At 31.7% G+C, this 23,964-nt stretch overlaps 1 protein-coding gene across 1 annotated transcript in view; it reads right to left on the reverse strand.

Annotated features, from left to right (window-relative positions):
- LOC129221648 (developmentally-regulated GTP-binding protein 2-like) overlaps window positions 1–23,964 on the reverse strand; it is a gene marked incomplete at its 5' end in the record, with an annotated part of 33,079 nt that overhangs the window by 3,415 nt on the left and 5,700 nt on the right. The window contains 8 exon segments of the mRNA XM_054856174.1: window positions 3,098–3,151; window positions 6,298–6,356; window positions 8,898–8,986; window positions 12,253–12,427; window positions 13,209–13,299; window positions 16,044–16,116; window positions 18,900–18,990; window positions 22,058–22,118. Coding sequence (XP_054712149.1) covers window positions 3,098–3,151; window positions 6,298–6,356; window positions 8,898–8,986; window positions 12,253–12,427; window positions 13,209–13,299; window positions 16,044–16,116; window positions 18,900–18,990; window positions 22,058–22,118 — 693 coding nt within the window.

Raw genomic sequence — 23,964 nt, forward strand, 5'->3', positions numbered from 1 at the left:
CATTTAATTGTGAAACAGCTTTGTAAAAAAGCATTGAAGGGCTTTCTTTTCATGTAAGGTCACTTTAAATTGTTTCCTAAATATAAAAAGTTTCAAACAAAAATTCCTTTTGCCACCCATGTGGTTCAGGGATAAACTCCAGGTTGCCAAAAACATATCCCTGTAGGAGGAAATTCACCAGGAAATATTATTACAAGTTATGAGAATTCTCTGTAATCTTTCTCAATTCCGCTTTTTACGAACAATAATATGTCATTCACTACGTCTTTTAGAATTTAAGTGGTATGTGTACTAGATAGAAATGTTATAAGTTCTGAATGATGGAGATCTTTTCACAAAATTTTAAAGCGCTTAAATAATTGAATATTTGATCTAGAACTAAGAAAGGCAAGAACTTCTTTAAGGACACATTCTGCAGTACGATTTCAAGTGCATGATGATGGCAATCCAAATGTGATATATCACCGTTCAGTTTTTGCTCTAAAAAATTGCATGCACAATTTATACGGTTGGTATTGCAAATTGTTGTATCAAACACTACAGCTAGAACAGTTAGCAATAAAGAGCTATCATATACAACTGAAGAAATATCTAAGGAATTCCGAGTAGCTGTTCAATATTAGGACCTGAAGCTATCACGGCAATCCTGTAGGCGTTCTTTTTCCAGTTACATCTGGATGTAGCTTTGTATCCCAGTGAATAACTACAAAATATAAATTTAAATTCATGAAATTTAATTTTACCTCTCGAAGATTTTCTTTTGCTCTCTTAAGGAATGTACGATTGATCACTATGTCATTTGGATTTAAATTTACTGCATCTACGTAGGCTGTAAATAAATGAACAACACCTTTATCTCTAATATGGCATTTGTCTAACAGTGATAAAAGGCGAGCAGATATCAATAGTTGTCAAGCTTTTTTGCATTGTGGTAAACCAGCTGTAGAAAACAAAAGTTCAACAGGTTAGGATAGATAGATTTCTACATTGTTCCGATCTGGATATTTTTTTAAAATTTATATTTTATCTACGGAAAATACAGTATATTTTTATGTTAACAGTAATCGAGGATTTTTCGAAATTTATATTTTAAAAATTAGAAATTGTATAAGCATTTGGGTATGTTTATAACTAAAGAACAGCGAATTAAAATATAATTGCAATTACTTATATTTATAGCATTGAAACCTTGCGACTCTATTTGACACACCTATTACATACACAGGGAATTTTGTAAATCAACACCCCCAAAGCCTGGAGGAGGCAATTTGTTGTTGCCAAAGATCATTCATTAATGGCCTAGGTCATTAATTAATGGACTATAGAATCCCTTGTGCCCATCTTGATGGGAAGAAACGTTACCCTGCTGCTTGATTGGAACAATCGCAGAAGAGCGGTACACTTGACACAAGGCCATTAGTGTACATTTTATTCTCTGTAACATGTTAAATTTTACAGAATGAAAGTGAGAGAATGGTCGATCTGGAAGTAGCAGCACCTATTGAAGTTCAAAATTACTTTAAATATAAAACATTAGAATATTTTTACATAAAAATGAGAAAATCCGCAATTTTTTCTTCGAAACTCAAAAAAGAGAGCCCTAGGGGCACGTGTTAATATTCATGGATTGGCTTTAAATTTTGCAAGGATCATTTATTTGTAAAATGGAACAAATTAAGGGGGCGTCGCGTAAAATATCTGCAACTTCAAAAATAAGGACCACCCTAATATATATATATTAATATATATATATATATATATATAATAACTTGTCCTAAAGGGATATGTGTAGGGCCAACTTGAGGTCAAAACAATAGGGGGGGGGGGGTAAGAAATTGATGGCCCTTAATTATTTCAAAAACGTATCACAAGCATAGGGAAAGATAATGAGTTTCAGGTTTTTGGTTTAAGAGAAAGTCACTAGTAGGGCTATTGACAATATGTACCTAATTTTGAGTATAATATTCACTCCATAATGTGGAGTGGGGGATAAGGGAACTGGGGGTCCCCCGCTCTTCGAGAAAAATTTTCAAATTTGTAGGCTTAAAAATACATTTTACCTTAATATTTTTCAAAAGCTAGCAATTTTACTTTGGGTGTCACTCCCTGACGGGTGAAACCCAGGGCAGACTGCACCCCTTGCGATGCCACATGTTACAGTGAAACCTGTGTAAGTTGACCTTTTGCACTGCAGTACTTAAGGAGTGGCTCAACTTAAGACAGGTGGTCAACTTTGCAGGTTTTACTGTATATAATTTTTTCGGGGAAGAATTTTGTGAAGGGTCCAATGATATGCTAAAATATTTTGTGAAAGGCGTATTTTGCATGGATTTTATTGGAAATCTAATTTTACAATCAGCAAAAGGCCCTTCCATCAGTAGCAAAAAAAAAAAAAAACATGCTGACTTTTCCCGGTTTTGGCAATTTTTTACATCATTCCAGGACTTATTCATGACTTTTTGGAAAGGATATCAACTTCCCTGACTTTTCCAGGATCTGCAGGTTTTCCTGGAGCGTATGATCCTTGTTATTCAAAAAGACCCATTAACATACAATACAATAGAATTTATTTAAGATTAAATGCAACATTTGCATAGTGTAATGCAGAATGATACAACAATTTTGGCTTATTGAGTTGCAACATCAGTGGGTTTTTCCCTTCATTTCTTTTTTGCCTTTTCTATAATGTTATGGGTATGAAATATGAAGCAAATTTGACAATGATGTATTTTCATCTCATCTTTTAAAAAGGAAAATAACTTGGAAAAATTCAAGTTTCTTATCATTTTACTAGAATGAAACATTGAACTGAAGAACACTTTGCAATATGTGGAACAGGTTTACATATTTTGTTTTAAATGCACATGATTTTATACTTTTGCTGCTTATCATGCTAAGTATTTTCCCAGCCAAATATTGAATTATTTATTTCTTGGCTTGATATAAATCAGAATTTCTAACCAAGACATTGCAAGATTTTAAATAACAAAAGTACATTGACTCCTTGAAATGACAAAAGATACTTAAGAAAATAACAAAACAAAAAAAGGCAAGAAACTTAACTATTATTTAAAAAAATCTCAAGTGGATAACTTACCCAAACTAAGGCATATTTGAATACATTAGCTATACTCCTATGAATTGCATGGCACTGAAAGAAAAGCATAAAAATTGAAAAAAATTACAGAGACTATTGCTGAAGTCTATTAATAAAATGACAAAGATCTCTCTAGAAATGAATAACAGCAGGAGGTTCCAACACAAAAGAAAGTACTGTGACACAAAAGCCTTCAGATTGTATGAAATTCATATCTAGTACATGTACTCGTATAGAATGTTGACCCACCCTCTACCTAGTTTTTTTTAAAGTTTAGCTGCAGCTTTGAAAATGTTAAAAAAAGGAAAAAGAAATTGTTCCACTATTGTGATTCTGATTTTTGTTTACTGTTGATTTTATTTAGAATTGATAATAAAAATGTTTTGTTCAATAGTTCTTGTGGCCTTACTACATTTATTTATTTAAAAAAAAAAACTCTCATTTTCATGTTATGAGCTAGACAGAAAATCTGAATTGGAAGTTCAACATCTCTCTTTTTATTAAGGAGTCATGCTTTTACTAAATTTAAGTGTTTAATAAGGCATCAGATAATATAAATTACACAAAAATATGTCAGTATTTCTTTCTTTAAAAGGATAACTACACTAAAACTGGTAGAATGTCCAGATTTTCATACATTAAAGGAGTTGTCCCAGAAAACTGTTTCAAAATTTTGCCTTACATTCACATGCAAAAAAGTCTCCTTATTCTGAACCATGTTTTTTGCCTAAATTGCTCAATTCATACACAAGTATACTCAAATAAATTAGCAAAACAATATGATCTTAAAGACTGTTTTAATAAGAGGGACGTTTTTAAAGTAAGGTTCATTTTGAAATAAAAAAAGAACGAGAACAGATAAAGCAAAGACAATTATTGCAAAAAAAATCTACCACCCTTACGCTACATTTCGATACTGCTCCCGTGATTTTCCAAGCATTTGTCATAGCGTGGTACAGGTTTTTGTATACCTACTCGTAGAAAATTGCCGCCTGTGTAGTCAACCATGGGGTAACATGTTCTCTGAGCTCATTATTGCTGTTGTGCCACAGACCACCAAGGAAAGACTTTAGATGCCGAAACCAATGAAAGTTGCTGCGAGCAAGGTGGGGGCAGATCCAGAGGATGTTCAAAAACGTCCCAGTCAAAGCCTTGTAAGAGTTCTCATGGTCGTCTACACAGGCGGCAAATTTGTTCGAATAGGTATACAAAAACCTGTACCACGCTATGACAAATGCTTGGAAAATCACTGGAGCAATGTCAAAATATAGCGTAAGGGTGGTAGATTTTTGTGCAATAAATGTCTTTGCTCTATCTATACTCGTTCTTTTTTTATTTCTAAACGGACCTTACTTTAAAAACAAGCCTCGTATCCAAATTATTTCCCTAATTTTTGAAAAATTTCTTAATAACTTTATACCTGTAAGTTAATTGCAGTATAAAATTAAATGTATACCAGTTACACATCCAGAGGGGAGGGGGGTAGACATGGGAATGGAGGAAAATTAAGGAAATTTTAGGAAAAGAAAAGTTTAGTTTTTTTCCAATAGGGTTTATTTTGTTTAAAAACTTAAAAACTTCTACCCCCCAAAAAAATGTACTCATTAATTTATAACATCTACATTTTATTTTATTTATTTTGTTAAATATTTTTTAATGTTCAGTATCCCACATGAAAACAACTAACTTTAATAAAGCAGGAAGCTTTAAGATAATTAAATTTCTACGCATATTAAATATTATTTGCTACATTTCCACTCCAAAACTAATGTTTTTACAGAACAGAATTATATCAACACAATAACATTAAGTAGTGGAAAATGTTTAAGCTTAAAATAGTGTCATTTGATGTGTGTGTATATCATATATATGTAAACATACATAAAATTAAAAAAAAAAAAAAAAACTTTCTGTTTAAAAATTTTAAAACTCATTAAAAAAATAACAAAATTGCTCAAAAAATTGATTTGACGAAGAAAAATTATGTCCAATCCTTTTAATGGTTGAAAGATGATTAAACTAATTTAGGAAATTTTATGTTTTGAAAGAGGTCACATATCACATCTTTTTCATAGCTGCTGCCACTGGTTATAAAAAAGGAAGGTTTAGTTCTTAAATAATAAATTTTTAATGTACTTCTCTATTAAGAAGAAGAAAATACTCTTTAAATGTTTACACTACGGAGAAAATATAACTTAAAATCTAGTTTTATGCGTTAAAAAAAAATCCAGAAAAAAACTCCGCCGACTCAAAATTTAAATTTTACATCTTTAGGGAGGTGGAGGCCAAGACCCCCATTTAAGCAATTAAATACAGCCTAAAACTGCATTTTGGGAACATATATTTCACAAAATTAGCTCCTGGCCCCCTATTTGCACTGGAATATTTAACTTTTACCCCTCCCCTATCCTTTTTCTGTAATGACCCCCTTCCAAAGCCAGAAGCTGGATCTGCCCTTGGTCTCAACAGAAATATGCCACACAAATTTGCTTTCAAATACTATGCAGTCTGTTAATGTACTTGACAAAAAAAACTTGCACTACTCTTTTTTCTTTTTTAGAACGAAGAATAAAACGTGAACCTTCAAAAGAGCATGTTCAAGAAAGATAAGCATCAATGTCTTTAAAAAATACATCAATAGACAAGATAATGCCTACGCATAAAAACATCCTTTTAATAGAAGCCTCCTTCACATAGCGTTCGGTCTCTCTAACCAGCCATCTTGAATTCATTTTATTTCGATTTTTCTAATCTATGGGCAAGTGAGTAGAAACTTTTGAAAGAAAGAGTAAAGAGGCTAAATTCAAGAAATTAAAAAAAGTTGTCAAAATCTGCTTTTACGAATGCTTAAGATGAATTCTGGATTTAGTTTGCGAAAAGATAAGGTTTTTTTTACACAATATAAACAATTAGTTAGAAAAAAATGTAAATCAACAAAATTTTTGGTAAAAGAATACGGCAAAATAGTGTACAGACATGCTCCGAAAGAAATACAGTATAACCATGATTTAATGATTGTCAAGGGACTGGAAAACGTTATCGTTAAACGAAGGATATAGTCCAATCAAGGAGCGTAGACATTCAATGCAGTCAAATCTGGACCAGTGAAATGTATCATTAAATTGAGGAAATTGTTTAATCGGGTATTGTTAAATCAAAGTTATATTTTATTAGCATTTTTTAAACTTTTGAATACTTACCACATGTTCAATACTAGAACCACGTCTAAGAATAAGGCCACCTTCAAAATCTGGAGGTTCTATGAAACAATACAATAATAACAGTTATAAGTTTACATTTCAGGTAAAAAGTCAACAATTAAAGATACTTGAGTTGTAAATTATAATTTTTTTCAAGAACAAAGAAAAAGCAAGTAATTGAGTGATATTGAGTAACTATATTTGTATAAGGTTTTTAGACAATAACGAGATTTAGAAGTATTTTCCAAGAAAAATCTCACTTTTTTTGTAAAAAAAAATCAAAAGGTTCAACAGCAAACGTTCAACATAGTTTTTGAGTCATGTCTGTTAAAACACATATACAAATTCATTTGCTCATAGAAAACAGAGAGATAAAAATTGATATAGATCAGTAGTTCCCAATCTTTTTGAACCCATAGCCGCCTTCTAGAGGTTGACTGACACAGATGGCCCCCTCCCCCTTTCTCCCTTGAAAAAACCATAAGTTAACTCCAGTGAACATAAATATATATGTCTAATTTTAATTTAGAATAAAATGTATGTAATATATAAAGCAATTTTATCCAATCATTTTTAAACTAAAAAAATAAATAAATAAAAGCACTTTTTTTCTTTTAATTTTACAAAACGAACTGAGAGCTGTTTGAAGGGAAATACTTAACTAAGAGAATTGACGTGTTTAAAAAAAAGAGAAGTTTGATTGAAGAAAATATTCTTTCTTAAACTGAAATCTGGGGGAATTTAAAATGCACCCTTTAAATTTAAAGGAAATTGAAAATATGAAAATTCATTAACTTGTTGATGGATGATGAAATAACTCCTTAGGTTCAACCAAAGAGTGAGGAGGAAGCTCCTGAACTTTAATTTGTTTCTCTTTTAGCTTTTTGGAATCTCTGAATGAACTCTGAACAATCGATTTCATATGCGTGTTCACTTTCGATATTTTCTGGCTTTTTATGTTATTATTTTATCTTTTAAATACTCATCATCTCCCTATTGTCCCTCAAGAACTTATCGACCCCTTGGGGAACTAAATTGCATATGTGGGGGCCATCTCACCTACATGGCTATATCAGGTTGGGAACCACAGATATTTGAAGTAATTAGAGACTTCATATAAGTCTTGAAAAATTCCAATAGCAGGTCAGTAAATGAAAATGCATCAAACTAAAATTTAACCCAAAATGTTTAAGACCTAAAAACATTATTACAATAAGAGTGTCATTATAATGATATTAATAAGAATGCTGATTATGAAAAAAATACAAGTATATAAATGATTGATGACAGAATAAGAACTTATGCAAATATTTTTTAGTGATTGGCAAAATAATGTTTCCCAAAGAACAATTGTAGAATAATTGTTTAATGATTTTCCTTTTTCTTTTATTACTAAGTAATCACAAATTGCTTATTCACTGAAGTCGATGTTCCTTTGATTTTCAAATTAATATGACGACAAGAATAGATAGTAGTAGTCTAAGTCTAGCCAAGTAAGTAATGTAAGTCTAGCTTGTTGTTTTCAAGATTTATTAAGCAAGATTTATTTTCCTCCTCATTGTTACAAATTGTCTGTAGTTTGCATTCAATTTTTTTTTTCTTTTTAAGGCATAGTTCAATTGATAAGAAATGAAAAATACCATACCGGAATATGCTGTAAATATGATCTTCATGAAAGTGCAAAGGTGCAAATTGGCCATAATAAACATATCTTTATAACTACATCCTAATTACTACTTCATTATCTATGGATACGCCTCGCATGACTTAATCTCAAAAACCAACAATCTTGATATTACAGGTGCAAATTTCTTTTCCATTTGTATTACACTTGTAGAAGCAAGAAACCCAACAAGTAGCGCCCTATCGCAATTTGTGAATGTGAAAAACGTAATTTGAAACCAAGGCGTCAAAATTCAAACCAATGCCAAAGGCTAGATGTTTTTTTTTTTTTTTTGAGAGGGGTTCAAAAAATAGGGGGGAGGGCAGAATAAGAGAAAATGTATGTCAAATTTCTGTTATCTTGACCATTTTTATTAATCCCAAGCACGCTAAAGCATAAAATAAGGTCTACTAAGATATGATCACATAAGAAAAGGTTAAATTATGCATTTTTGCTTCAATCATGGGTTGTTTCGGCATGCTTTTAATACATAAAGGACAATGAAGACTGCATAAAACTTGTAACAATATGAAAAAAAGAAATAAAATTGAGCAACAGTATTAATAAATGAAGCTTTTTTTTTTTGTCAAAATCACAAGCTCTGCAACATTCCATATATTACATATGAGGTAGTGAGAAATAAAGGGATGCAAGTGGCAAAATTAAAAATTTGGAGATAACCAGTACAAATGGTAGGTGAACCTCTCCTCTGTCTTGGGGCAAGATTGTACTAGTAGTCCTGGTAGGTACTGCTGTACAGCATGATTTAGAAAAAATTTTCAATGAAATCCTACCTAGGATCTGATCTTTAAACACGTTTTACTCGAAACTTAAAATAGTCCACTTGCATTCCTTTGCCTCATACATCAATCAGAAATGGATTTGTGAAAACTATAAGCATTTTCATCACAATTTTTGACTCATAAAAAACACTAACCTCCTCTTTTTTTAGTATAAACTCTAATTAAGGCAAGGTATTCCCACAATTTCTCCAGTAAGTAGTCTAAATTAAGTTTCATATTACAGCTGAAATGTTCAAAAAATAATTTTAAAAATATTTTTTTATGCTAACTATTTTCAACACAGAACAGAAGTTTCAAAAATTAAAAAAATACATTGCTTAACATAAAACTAAGTAAACTAGCAGACCATACACTGGAATAAAAGTAATGAATAATTTTAAAACTTGTTCATGTATTAAGCATAAAACTAATACTGCATTAAAAGTTTTTAAATATGCCTCACAAACACAATTCATTTCACATTTAAGGTCAATCGAAGTTGAAGTTGCTATAGGAAACTTTTTTTCTTTTGAAGATTTTGTTTTCTTGTTATTATTTTGCGCAACTGCTGCAATAACTTATTGATAAAACCGTAAAAGAAACATAAAAATTAACTAGTAGTACCCGCACAGTGATGCCCGTGCTAAAAATTTAATGGAAGCCCGTTGAATAAAAAAACTGACAGCCCCTCCCCCTCTGATGTGAAATGATCATTTTCATTTATATAAAATACGTACACGCCTTTTCAAAAAAAAAAAAAAAAAACCTGTTAAAATACCTTTGGAATATAAAATTTTTTGTCAAATTATTAAATTAGATTTACACTTGCTTTAAAACTCTATTTAGCAAGTGAAGCGGTTTTTATTGCAAATTAAAATATTTTGCCAAATAAACAAAAAAAAAAAGGTAATCAAATAATATCTTTCAAATGTAGAAATAGTTCCGCAACTGTATTGTTAATCGCCAAACTTGCCCAGCAACCACGCTATCATAATGCATCCGTCTAGGAAATGAAAAAAACATCCAGTAGAACATTCAGAAACCATCGTCAGAAAGAAAGAAAATGTAGTACATTTCATTCGGATAAAAACAAATCAAAAGTTTCTTTTCTTTCAAAACAAATCGCCAAAACAATGAATTACATTTACGGTTGCTTTAAAACAATAATCCTAGACTGAACTGCTCAACACCTAACGCGCCAAGTGACCACACTACCGGAACCTAGCCCTTTTTTGAGTGAAGCGGATGTTTTTTCTTTGGCAATAATAAATGTTTCGCCAGACAAAGAAAGAAGTATAAAATCACATAAACAATAGCTTTCAAATATTTATATATTAAGAGCTGTGTTGCCCGGCTTTGCCCGATCTACCTTGAGAATAAAAATTGTGTCAAATGACATATATTCAACAATCAGGCTAAAATAAAAGAAAAAAAAACACCATGCAAAATTATCCTTCCAAACAATTACGACAGATATTAAAATACTTTTAAGAAATTAAAATGCGAAAGATGGATTTTAAAAGCATAACCATGGAAACAAGAAATAAAAAAAGTTTAAGAAATTAAATGCAAAATAAGGAAAGAAGCAATGGATTCAAAAAGCGTAGCCGTGGAAACGCGAAAATAAAATGGTTGACAACCTGAATCAAAATGACACCTTCCAAACTTGATTTAAAAACGCTTGTAACTTTTTTTTCCTTTGAAGACAGAAGCTAAGTTTTTCGACCAAAGGTCGAGAGAGATCTGAAGCAAAAAATGTTGCTTTTTCCAATGGTGTCAAAAAGAAAACTGTGGGATAATTCCTTCACTTTTATTGATAGATTTAATGAAGAAAGTAGTGAATAAATTTCAGCTAAGCCTAAAAAAGTTCGAGCTGAAAACACAAATTATTCCCGCCGTAATTAAGTTAGAGCATTGAAACAAATTGTTTAGAACGCAGAAAATTTTACCCTTTACAACGATATATAATATTAATATGAGCCAGTAATTTTTCACTCCCATATTCGGGAATTTATGTGAAATTTGGGCCCAAATTGGGATAAAAAAAGAACTATTTATCGGATTTTTTCGAATTACAGCCTATGTCACTCAGTAAGAAAGCACCTTTCATATGGTGAAGGAATTTTTCAACTAGGTGCAGGGGTTCCGGAGATTACCTTGAACATATAAACACACAAAAATCCGCCCTCTTTATAATATTAGTATAGATTCCTTAGGTAGAAATTCAAGATTTACTAAATAATTTGCCAATTTATGTTATCCTCACCTTTAATTTTTCATTACTTAATAATTTTGGATATTAAATTTGTGACAAATCATTAAAAATCACCATAGTTCTTATAGTATAAGTTTCATTACTTAAAAAAAGGGAGAATAAAATGAAAAGAAAGAAAAGAACATAGTCACTACCAGTAATGAATGACAACGTATGACTATTGGAATTCTGTGAAGCAGACATTACAGCCTGGCATAACAAAATTTGAAAGTAAATATGAGTCTCAGATGATCCCCCCCCCAAAAAAAAAACATTAATTCTGAAATATTGGAGTCTTTTTAGCCATTTTTGTAAAGAATTTTTGCACAAAAAAAAAAAAAAATAGTCATGAAATTTAAAAGTGCTAAAAATACTTTCTAATGACCTAATGATATGTTTGAGTAAAGTACAGTTTTATCTAAAATCTATAATGCATCTTAAAAGTTGATCTAAAATTTTAACAATTTTTATCTGCAATTTCTAAAGAATTGGTGAAGAAAAACATTTTTTACATCATTTTAAATTGCAAGACACAAAAAGCAAAAAAAAAAAAAACTGTTTTTTGCCAATAACTGTTAGAATGCATTGCTTATAGGAAAGCACAGGTGGAGCTAATTTTCATACTAAGGGCAAAATTCAGTCCCTAAAAAAAATTCGGCAGATGGATTTCTATCCTACAATTGAAAGTTTTTGAAGTGAAACTTTTAATTAAGTGACAGAAATCTGGTTGCTGATATTTTTTAAAGACAGAATTCTGCTCTCAGTACTGAAACATGGCACCCATGCAGGTCAGTAAAAATTAAATACAGAAAGTAGTAACCTTAGCTGCCTTATTGCTTTAAATGTATAATTGGCAAACTAGTTGGTTGTCATAGGCAGTTAATAGCAAACATACATAAATATTTTACTGTAAGTGAATATTTTACAGGTACTTTTAGTTAAGACAGAGCTTTTTTTTTTTTCAACTTTTATAACACTGGATATGGTCACCAACTATAAGTGGATATAGTCCCCAAGAATTTTGAAGACACTTATCAATGTTTAGGAGAGAGATTGTTGCTGTACCAACAGATTATTTTCGATAAACTATGAAAAATAATAGCATTAATAAGATTTCAAATGTTGTCATAAATAATAGTTAAACTTCAAGATCAACATATTTGAAAGCATTTTAAATTCACAACTTTTAGGGCAATAAAAAAAACTAATCAACATATTTGAAAAATTGAGAAAAATCTAAAATCCTGAACACTCACCTAACTACAATTGAATTTGGTAAATGAGCAAGCCGATCGACTTCTTCTATAGATACTTGATCGATTTTGTTATACACATAAAGGCAAGGAAGGTAAACTCGATTCCTATTGATCACATCGATTAATTCATCTGGTGTACAATCTTCTCGAAATAAAACTTCCGCATTAAAAATTTCTTGAAAAAGTCAAGGAGATGATTTGAACTTAAAATGTAAAACCAGACAAATAAAAAGAGGAAAAAAATAACATCTTAAAAATGACAGGGGTGCAGTGAGAAGGATGGGGGCTAAATCCAACACAGAACACTCTGTTTTCTATTATAATGTCGAGTATAGTATTTTTTATACATGTAAGGGTTGTGATGAATCAACCCCAGTTAGGAGGAAACATTCTCATTACACTAGTGAGCAGGGTAAACATTTTTTTTTTTTTTTTAAGTTACACTGAAAAGTATTAATTAATTTTCATAGCACTATGTATAGACAATTTTTACCATTCGCTCTCAAAAAATAAAATTCTTTAAATTATGTAAGAAAGTAGATATCAAACATCAATGGGGATTCACTTGGGAACAAATTAAAAATTCAATCACAGATTCATATTAAATTTTTTCACTGAAATGACCCTGTAAAGTGATTATAAGAGATCTATCTACAAGCATACATAATAAAATTAATTCAATAGTAAATTTATCAATTTTGTAACCAGTCATACAAATGAATAAATGTATTCCAGCAATAAGTTTATTTGTATTGCACTGATGACAAAATACAGGATGCATAAAAATGCTACAAAATCTATCATAACTAAGTTAAAGAAAGTAGAACACTTTTTAACATTTTTGAAACATAAAACTTACACATTCATAACCTCATGCAAATTATATATTTAATGCAATTCCAAATGAACTGGGTAAATGAAGAAAATATCATGAAACAAGCTTATTCAAAGGATACTGTATTCATGTAAAACCATTTGCACTAATTTTTCATCACACCTAGTAAGATTGCACATTGCATTGAAAGATATTCCACCAGCTTTTTTAATCTAAAAATAAAAATTGATTGAATGTTATACATATATATACAATACTGCTCTTAGAAACATTTCACTGGTCTATGGAAAATTCAAAGCAAGTATTTTCTTTACTAATATTAAAGCTGAAAGTCTCTCTGGATCTCTGTGACGAGCATAGCGCCTAGACCGTTTGGCTGATTTTCATGAAATTTGGCGCAAAGTTAGTTTGTAGCATGGGAGTGTGCACCTCGAAGCGATTTTTTGAAAATTTGATTTTGTTCTTTTTCTATTCCAATTTTCAGAACATTTTCCCAAGCAAAATTATTATAAGATGGACGAGTATAATACCAAGTTATCACAATGTGGAACAGTAACATGGGCAAGCCAATTGGCGAGAAATTCACTATACATTATTTGTAAATATACAGGCGAACCAAAAGACCTTAAAATTTTCTACTATGAGCAAAGCCGTGCGGGTACCACTAGTAATTATATAAAGAGAAGAAATTTTCCTCTTTTAACTTATATACTATTTATATACCATTTCATTGTGATCATTTAAAAAATATCAACTCATTTGTTCAATCTTATTTAATAGGTAAACAATTTTGTGATTGATTCTTTAAAGTTAAAAAATACATGTAAAAAATTCAATTTAAAGTTAGCTGTTTTTCAAATGTACAGCAGTCAATATATACTATATAGGTTATATGAGATAAACTAATTTCAGCTGTAGAAAAGTTAACTGGAATTCAAAAGTCAGGTGAATACAAAGACCAGATTGCTAATTGAAATTCATAATTATGATTTTTAGCCAATCCCTCAGGCTGTTTCGGAGTATTTATTTACGGAAAGTTGAACATTAGCAATGGTTGATAAGACTGTAATTAAGAAGCCAACATAAAACAGAATTAGATAATGTATATTAGATATGCAATCTGACAAACGCTCAAAAGAAGGTTCTGTCTATTGGTGCATGGGTAGGTTAAAAAAATCCGTTCAAGGTGCATCAAATCAGTGTATAACATCTACATACACTGGTGTCCAAAATTTAAGCATAATTGTTATTTATGTGAGTAATGTGTGAGAAATATATATCGAAATAGAAGGAAACGTGATATGCGAGTGCAACACGGTTACAAAATAAGGAAACTGCTCAAAAAAACGGTAATATTTACTTTTATCTTCCCAAAAAATAGTTTAAATGAAAATTAGGCATATGAGGAGTTTACTCTTTGCATAAAAAATTTTCTTTAAAAGATGATGCTGAAGTTCAGTAGTGTGTATGGCCACCTCTGACTGCCAGGCACGCTGCACAACGATTACTCATACTTTCTATGAGGTGGAGGATGAGTCGTGGGCTTAAACAGTTCCAAGCATGCTGGAGAGCTCTTTTTAGCTCCGGAGCGGAGCTTGGTGGGGGCGAACGGGCTGCAAGTTGTCTCCCGAGCATATCCCAGACATGCTCGATAGGGTTCAGATCAGGGGAGTTCGCAGGCCACGTCATTCGGATATTTTCTGATTCGAGGAAGTCATCAACCACAGCTGTTCCGTGACATGGCGCGTTATCATCCTTGAATATGAACTCAGGACCAACAGCACCTCGAAACAAGCGAACATAAGGTTCAAGAACCTCGTTTCTGTATCTTTGACCAGTGATTGAGCCTGTTTCTAAAATATGGAGGTCGGTGCGGCCATCCAACATAATGCCCGCCCACACCATTACTCCTGCTGACGCAAAGTGATGTCTTTCTCTTATGTTTTGCGGTTGGAAACGAGTCCCCTTTTCTCTCCAGATTGTTACCTGACGAGAATCCCCCTGTAGAGTAAAGCGGGACTCATCACTGAACATCACATTAGCCCACTGTCCCAGACTCCAATGCCGATGTTGCAAGCTCCAGTTTAAACGAGCGCGTTTATGCACTGATGTGAGAGGAATGCAAACTGCTGGTCTTCTGGCATATAGACGGACATGATTGAGTCTCCTGTAAACAGTTTGCCTTGAAATTGTTATACCTGTTACGGCACTGAGCGGGGAACCCAGTTCTCTGGCACAGCTGTCTCAATGACGTCGTGCAGCAATTGCCAGAAAACGATCTTGGCTTGCGGTTGTGACTCTTGGTAGACCTGGTACTGGTCGGCGGGTAACATCTCCCATAGTTGAAAACCTCTGCCACAGTCTCGAGATTACACACTGAGGCACATTAAGAATATGAGACACTTCAGTTTGTGATTGTCCAGATTTTAGCATTCCAACGATTCTTCCTTTCGCAAACATGTCCAATTGGCGTCTTTGTGCTATTATTAGTTCTGTTTCACCAGATCCAATGTTTCCTGGTACAGCAATTGCATGAAACGCGCCTGAACTCTCTAAAGTGTGTGAGCTGTTTTATCCACATTCCGAAACGCGCACCTAATTCGCGCATGACATCATCGACTATACTATTTTGCATCAACATAGTGTTTCTTCTTCAACCAATGAATCTCCATAAGTAACTTTATATAATTATACAAAAATTAACAGATTTTTCTCGCATTTTATGAATTATGCTTAACTTTTGGACACTAGTGTAGGTGACGAATCATGGATCTATATATATGAGCCTGAAACAAAACGGAAATCGACTATATGGAACCCTCAGATTCACTGTTTGGCCTATCTTTGGATTTTTACTTTGGACTGTTGCATAAAAAGTATTATATGTGTACAGAAAAATACATAAATAAAATCAAGTTGAAAAAACTATAAGTTTGAAAAAAAACTTTAAACTAACCTTGAAGTATATGTTTGGTTTTTGCTTATTTAATCTAATGCCAACAGTTTCCAACTCTTTCTCCAAAAGCTGCCTGCAAAAATGAAATATTTTCCAGATATTTAACTGATCTGTAAGAAAGAATTCTACACAAGATGCAAAAATCAATGCTTCATAGAGCCTATGGAATTTATAATAGGAAGAACAAACTATTACACACACAGAATGTTAAGTACCAATACAAAACACATTAATTAAGAGTCACTTCCAGTTAAATAAAAAAATTTGTAACTTTTTTGAATATGCAGGAAGATCTGAGAAAAAGAACATTTTACTTAGTGCTATTACTTTATTACGAACACTTGTTGTAAAATAATCTAACTATAGCATAATTGGAAACTATGATTTCTTACATTTTTAATAAATCAGAGAATATAATGAAATTAGTACTTTGACCCCAAGATCATAATAAAACAGATTCTGGATGGGATACTTTACTTGCATATTTCAAAATACTTTTATGAAAATAAGATAATTTTTAGTGATAAATTTCATTACTTAGAAAATAATTAGTAGGTATTTACAGATGTAAAATTATCAATTAAAATCTTTGGGGGGATATTCCAGATTATCTCCTAAAATTAAGTGTAAAACAATACCACAACATTAGAAAAAAGTTTAAAAGATTTTTCTGTAAAGAAAAGTAGCTTTCAAATAATTAAAATTTGTTATTTACTTTTTTTTCCAAAACAAGTTTCAAAACAAGTTGAGTAATCAAAACTGGTCTCAAAAGCAATAAAATGGCAGTTCTTTGAGTTTATAAACAGTTCAGGTACAAATGATGACATTTAAACGAAAACTAATCATTTTTAATTATTAGTTGTTTTTCATAAAAGAATAATATTTTTTTGAAAAATACTCTTTTAACAGTATTTGTTTACACGTCAGTCATTTTATCTAGAACACACATATACAGTCGACGCTCATTATAACGACCACACATTATAAAGACCATTCCATTATAACGACCAGTGGTAAAAGTCCGTACTTTGTCTCTATGAACTTAATGTTAATTTGCTTTCGGTATAACGGCCGTTCTGTATCTTCTAATCCAATACAACGACCGAATTCAGCGGGCACTATTTCCGATGTTTTTCCAATAAAGCAAATTTGTAGCTTGAAATGATCTTGATAACTGTTTACAGACAGCTGCATGTAGTCTTCAGTGTTCAATCCAACTTTGAGAGGGGGTGGGAGTACTACTCAAAACAGCACAGAAAAAATAAAGGGGGTATAAAGTGAAATTTCCGGATTCCGAAGTAAAAGGGGTTGACACATTTTATGTTAGTTTGGTGTTTGATCACGTGGTTTTTAAGATCTTGGCAGTTTTGCATCTCTCTGAAGCAGTATGGAATGAAATCTCAGAAAAGACCCTCAAAAATTGCTTTCATCATGTTGATTTTGAAAAGCAAAAGGAATTGGAATCTACTGCTGAAATGCAAAAGCAACTTGCTGAAGTCAGGCAATCCAAGATGAAAAATTCGATGAAGAAGATGAAATGCTGTAAAATGTTTTTAAGAAAATGAAACTGGATGAAGAGTTAAACTAAAACAATTATGCTAACATCAATTCTGATTTAGCATGTGTTGAGCATCTGTCAGAAGATGAACTATTTCTCGATACTGTGCACAAAAATTAATTGATGTATCATGATCAGATGAAGAAGGAATTGAGACCAAAGTTTCTAGTGCGAAAAGTTTTGAATGTTCAAGGGAATTTTAAATGTTCTTTCAAAAGCACACTACTTATCATCTATAACTGAAATGGAAAATTGTGTTTTGCAAAAATCATGTGCGTTAAAAAGGCAAACAAGTGTTTCTGATTTTATCTTCAGAAAATAAATGATTTTTAAGTAAACGATTTTTAAATATGTAATCAGTTTTTTCCCATATTTTCTACTTTAAAATCGGTCATAATATTTTTCACCCATTATTTTTTAAAAAATGTCTATGATAAAAAATACTTTAGGAATTTAACTGGAATCTTTGAAAAAATGCAAACTTTATTAGAGCAACATAACATGCGTGATGCATGTATATATGTTTTTTAACTTCTACCTCTTATAACGACCACCCATTATAAGGACCTTTTTCTCTGAGACGGAGATGGTCGTTATATCGAGCGTCGACTGTATTAAAAAACTAAATAGCAGTTAAGTGGATTCAGTATTTTATTTATTTATTTATTTATTTATTTATTGGTATTCTTGAATAAAATCCCCAATGTGTATTAAGTCAGCATATACAATGATTTTAAACAATTTACAACTACTGGTAGCAGAAATTTAAATAACTTACGTAATTTTTTTTTTTGTCATTCATGATATAGTGAATGCAAATAAATAAATAAATAAATAAATAAAAAATGCTATCAACAAATATTAACAAGCATCACACACTAAAATGTTTTACAGTGAAAACTTGGTCACCTTGGAGTGATTGGAAAAATTAGCCAAAGAGGTAAAAACGTATAATTTGGAGTGGACAAAGTAGCTGTCTGATTGGACGAGTCATATCCTATGTAAGCAGGTCGGTCAGTTTTGTTTCACCACTTTCAGCCTCAGTGCCTTCTACAATTTCTTTGAATTGCGAATATCAGAAGAATTTTAGAATTGTAATTACTTTAAGGAATTGCCTTTATTGTAATGCAAGTTGCATTACAATAATGCTAATAGAAATGAAATTTCAGTGTGAAATTTCTGCAATGCGAAAATGCATTACTTTCTTCAGAAGAAATTAAAAAAACAAAATCATCAGAATATCAAACCAATCTAATTTTTTATTACATACATAGTTAATCATTATAAGCATTACTTACTTTTGAATTTCTCCTTTGGTAGCATCAAGCATCATTAGAACTAAATCAGCTGTTCTAGCAACTGCTATTACTTGTCGGCCACGACCCTTACCTTAAATGAATAGCATTTATTTTTGTTAGGAAAGCAAATATTTTGCAAATAAAACATAATTTAAGCAAATGGCAGCATGAAAATTCAGTAACAGCTAAAACTCCTGCAAAAATGCATTAAAGCTACAACTTTATTAGTGATCAAAATCATTGTCATCTGCTGGTCTGAGACCACTTAAAACTTTCAGATAAAAGCATGGATACCTACCCCATAAGTGACTAAATATTGACTAATGCGGCACTTCGTTCATTTATATTTCAAACCTTTGCCCAATCCTGCATTAGATCCCAAAAGTTGCACCTTTTCGATAATGATTCCTTCAAAACCAGAAGTTGGATTAAACCTTATTCAGACCACCATGAAAGAGAATTTAGTAGTACAAGGGATCAATGATTGTTCTCCATTAATAAAACCAAATTTCATACCATTTACTTTTTTAAAAAAAGTTAAAGATATACAGTAAAACCTGTAAAGTTGACCACCCTTGTAAGTTGACCACCTGTCTATGTTGACCGCTTTTGTCAGGAACGGAATTACCCCTATCTCATATAATGAAGGAAAACCTCTGTAACTTGACCACCTCTCTATCTTGACCACCTGTCTATCTTGACCACTTATGTACGCCAAATTTGGTTTGAAGTATTGTAAAAAAACCTTTGTAAGTTGACCACTTGGTTTATTTTTTAAAACTTTCTTAAGCAAATCATTTTATTTTATTATTTATTAATTATTATTATTATTATTATTATTTGATAGCTTTCTAAGAATGTTTTTAATGCTTTGATGACGGACTAGCATTTTACTAACTAAACAGCAGCATAAAGCTTATGCTGCTCTTTATTCTCTAAACTTGTTTTTCATTTGTTGTTCTATTTGAGATAGCTTTTTGTTCTCTGTTCAATGAAAATAGGTGTCAGTAGAAAAGTTCAAAATCTTTTCTTTCAGTTGCAATATGTTATGGCAACAGAGGAATTGTGCAAAAAGAGCTGGCCCGGATCTAGCTATTTTGGGCCTCCCTGCAACAAAATGTGTTGGGCCCCTCCCTAGTGGCCAGCAGTGTCTATTTGTAAAGTGCATAAGTCTTAGTGCTAGTTTTTTTCTATTTTATCTTCAATTTGTAGGGTCAGTAGCCACTTTAAGGACGTGGGCCCCTCGCACTGCGGGTACACAGATCTGGGCTGCTAATGAGTAAAGTTACATGTTTCTGGTGCAAGGGATTAAGAGATAGGACATTTTAATTTTGCCTTTATGAACTGGGAGAGTCGAGCTTGTTACTCTTTGTGCTATACATACAAAGGCTTCAAAAAGAAAGTTAGTTGAACTTGAGATTAATAAAAAGTATCAAATATTAAAATTAATTGAAAATGGAGAAATCCAGAGGAAATTAGCTGGCATATATGGAATTTCTAATCCTACAGTGTTTAATATAGTTAAAAACAAGGAAAAAATAACGAAATTATTTTTTGTTTATTATTAAAAATACTAATAGGTATTTTTAATTATTGTTTCACTTTCAATAATGTTAAACACTTAAAGTGAGTTTAACAGAAAGAGTAAGAGTGAACTCCTCAAAAAATGAATACATGATGCAAGAAATGACAAAAAAAAAAAACATTACCGCCCTTTATAAGTTGACCACCTGTCTAAGTTGACCACCAAAGTGCTGAACCGCAAGTGGTCAACTTACACAGGTTTCACTGTATATCAGTTTCGGAAATTACATTTAGGTAAATTTATCTTGTACACACTTTCAGGTTTATGTTTCAGATTTTGAATTAAAGTCAATTAGCTGCATTATGCAGATTAATGTCTGTTCTCGAACTCCGCGACTAACAGCTGCGAAACGGTTCCAACTGAAAAAGTGGTGATGGTTTAAGGAAGCACACTTCCCGATGCATTCAGTTTTTGCTTGCTCGTTACTTCCTTCTTGCTCTCACCCCTGTTTTGATAAAATCAGAAGAAACCTGACGCATGCGCAAATTCGAGTAAGGTTTTGAGTTACAATATCGGACAGTAAATGAAAATTAATTAGATGTAAATAAAGGGCTTAAAACATTTTTCACGTAAAATTACATTTCTTGTTAAGTGGACCAGGCACACTGTAAGTAGACCAGAACACTGCAGTGTGCAAATAAAGGACAGTAACAACAAATTTGTCTTTTTTTTTTTTTTTTTTGCATTTTTGTCATCTACAGTACATTAGCTTTATTGGACAAGCTTGCTTATTTGGTTTCTACTGAAATATATACGGCTAGTAATCTGGTATGTAAAATAAAGCCAGCCGGCTGATTGAGAATCATTTCCCTTCGACAAACTGAAATGGAAAGAAATTTAAAGCAAATAAGCTGAAAATGAAAAATACCATTTTTTTTCCCTTGTAGAAACTAAACAAGACGATTATAGCTTTAGAAAGATACAAAAGATAGAATTTTGAATTTGTGTTCAAGAAGTTAACAAACCCTTATCAGAAAGCATTTTAAGGTGAAATAAAAATGCTGCCTTTTTTCTTTATGATTTTATAGCCTTGTCTCAATTAAATATTTTCAAAATTCTTTCTATCCATTCAATCCAATTGAGAATTTGAATTCACAAATTAACATACAAAATACATAATTATATCGTATGTTATTGTTCAATTATGCATTTTGAAGGAATTCCAGCTCAAGCTTGACTCTGCTTCTGACAACAATTTTCAAAAAGACTGAGAGGTGTCAAGGTAACGTGGTTTGACTGAACTTTGTCTATTAAACTCAATCTTAAATGTATACTTTATAACTACTGTTACAATGACAGTAAACATTCAGTAATAATCCTAACTCATACAAGCAAACAAAAAAGTACTCACTTATGTATTATTTTCAATTACTTTAAAGAAATATTCATTCAAAATTTAAATTTAAAAAAAAAGAACCAGTTTGGTTGTTGAATATCTAACAAAGTTATGCATGGTAGAAATGCTGTACAGTTGACTTGAATCATGGATATTACAAAAGTTAGCAAATAGTTTTAAAGGTTGAAAATAAATCTATGAACTCTTAAAAGATAAAGTTCAAGTATGGAAACTTACCAGCAGCTGCACCTTCTATTATACCAGGGAGATCGAGTAACTGAATATTTGCTCCTTTATACTATAAAAGAAAATGAATTTTCAGAAAAAATTTCTTTAAATAATATTTTTAACTAGGGGTGCACTGATAAGCAAGAAAGCAGATTATCCACTGTTTGATAAAAGATAATCGGCCAACACCAATTACAGAGGGTTGCCAAGTTATTTTACTCAAACAAAACTTTCTGCATTTTTATTGTTTTTACTTTCTTCTATATCTGATATACAGAAAAAAGTATTGGATTCGTGCAAATTTTCGAAATTCGAATTTTGATGGATTCAAACGTTTTGAGGTGTTTTGAGTCCATTTCGACCGTTTCTGAAAAATGTCTGTCAGTGTATATGTGTGTGACCAGCTTTTTGTGGCTGCTCTACAGCAAAAACTACAGCATGAAATCAAACGAAACTTGGTACACATATGTGCCTCTATTTGAACTTGAGCCCATTGGTTTTTGGTGAGAATTCCTCCAAGGGGGGTGGAGCAATGGGACGTTTCTTGAGTTATACATGCTTGCTATTCTCCAAGAAGTAACTGGCAGAATCAAACAAAATTTGGTACATATGTTGCCCCTAACAGGTACAGGTGTGGATTCAATTTTGGTGTCAATAGCTCAAACGGGGGTTAAGCTATAGAAAGTTTTTTGAAGTCAATTGGGACTGCTGTATCTCAAGAAATAATGAAAGGAATTAAACAAAAATTTATCCACAAGTTGCCCTTAGAGGGTTTAAAAGCTGATTCTACTTTGACGTCAACAGTTGAAAAGGGGGTGGCGCAATCAAACGTTCTTTTTTTTTCCATTGTGAGTGCCATATCTCAAGAAGTAATGCTACGTTCTGGAAGAAATTTGGAATAAATGTGAATCCATTTGTAAGAGGCGTTGGTTCAATTTTAGCACCAAATACTCCATGGGGGGGGGGGGGGGCAGATTTTTTTTTTTTTTGGGAATAAAAATAGCTTTGTAATTGCAATTCAAAAAGAAAGATAAATCGTAACAAATTAACGTGTGCATATTTTACATGATTGTAATTGTTGGAAAATGACCAGAAAATTGTGATGATTTTAACTTTTGAACTATTGCCATCTTGTGTTTGTTAACAACTAAATGTTTGTAATTATTTTAAGCAAGGCTTTTAAAATAATTTTAATTTTCATTCTTTGCTTTGCTTTTGAGATAAATTGAGAATTGGGATGGTCGTCAAGTTTTGGCGTGTGTAATTTTGTTTTTGTTGGGAATATTGCTTCCTCGTCAAGCATGGGGAGGGATCAGCATTATAAGAAAGATACAGAAGAAAGTTTCGTGATGGCCACAACATACTAGTTTAATGTTGTTACATAGTTTTATTATTTGACATATTTTAAAGTTTATTTAAAATATGAATTAAACATTTTAAGTGTAAAGTACCATCTGATCGATACTACAAATAGGTAAAAAAATAATTATTTAATATTTAGTAACTCCGCATTTTGCTGTCACCACAGCTTGAATGCGGCATGGCATGCTTTCAACACATGATATGGTTATTTGAGTTACTTAGTATTTTACATAAATTCGTTAATTTTTCCCAAAAAACACTCACAAGAAGAAGTTTGTAACTTGAAATTTTAACGGACACTGATACTGATGTCTATCACATTTAAACTATTTTTAAAAAAACAAAAAGTAAAGTGTTGCCAGAATAAACTTTAAGCTTTTTTAATGCACTGTAAAATGTGATCAAATAATAAAACTATTTAACAACAATGAAAAACAATGAAAGTACAGAAAATTTGGTTTAAGTATAATAATTTGGCCGCCCTCTGTAGTTGTAACGATAATGATTTTTAATATTATAATTTCCCTCCATCAACTTTTTTTTTAATTAAGCTT

Source organism: Uloborus diversus, chromosome 4 (assembly GCF_026930045.1).
Source record: "Uloborus diversus isolate 005 chromosome 4, Udiv.v.3.1, whole genome shotgun sequence".
NCBI lineage: Eukaryota > Metazoa > Arthropoda > Arachnida > Araneae > Uloboridae > Uloborus > Uloborus diversus.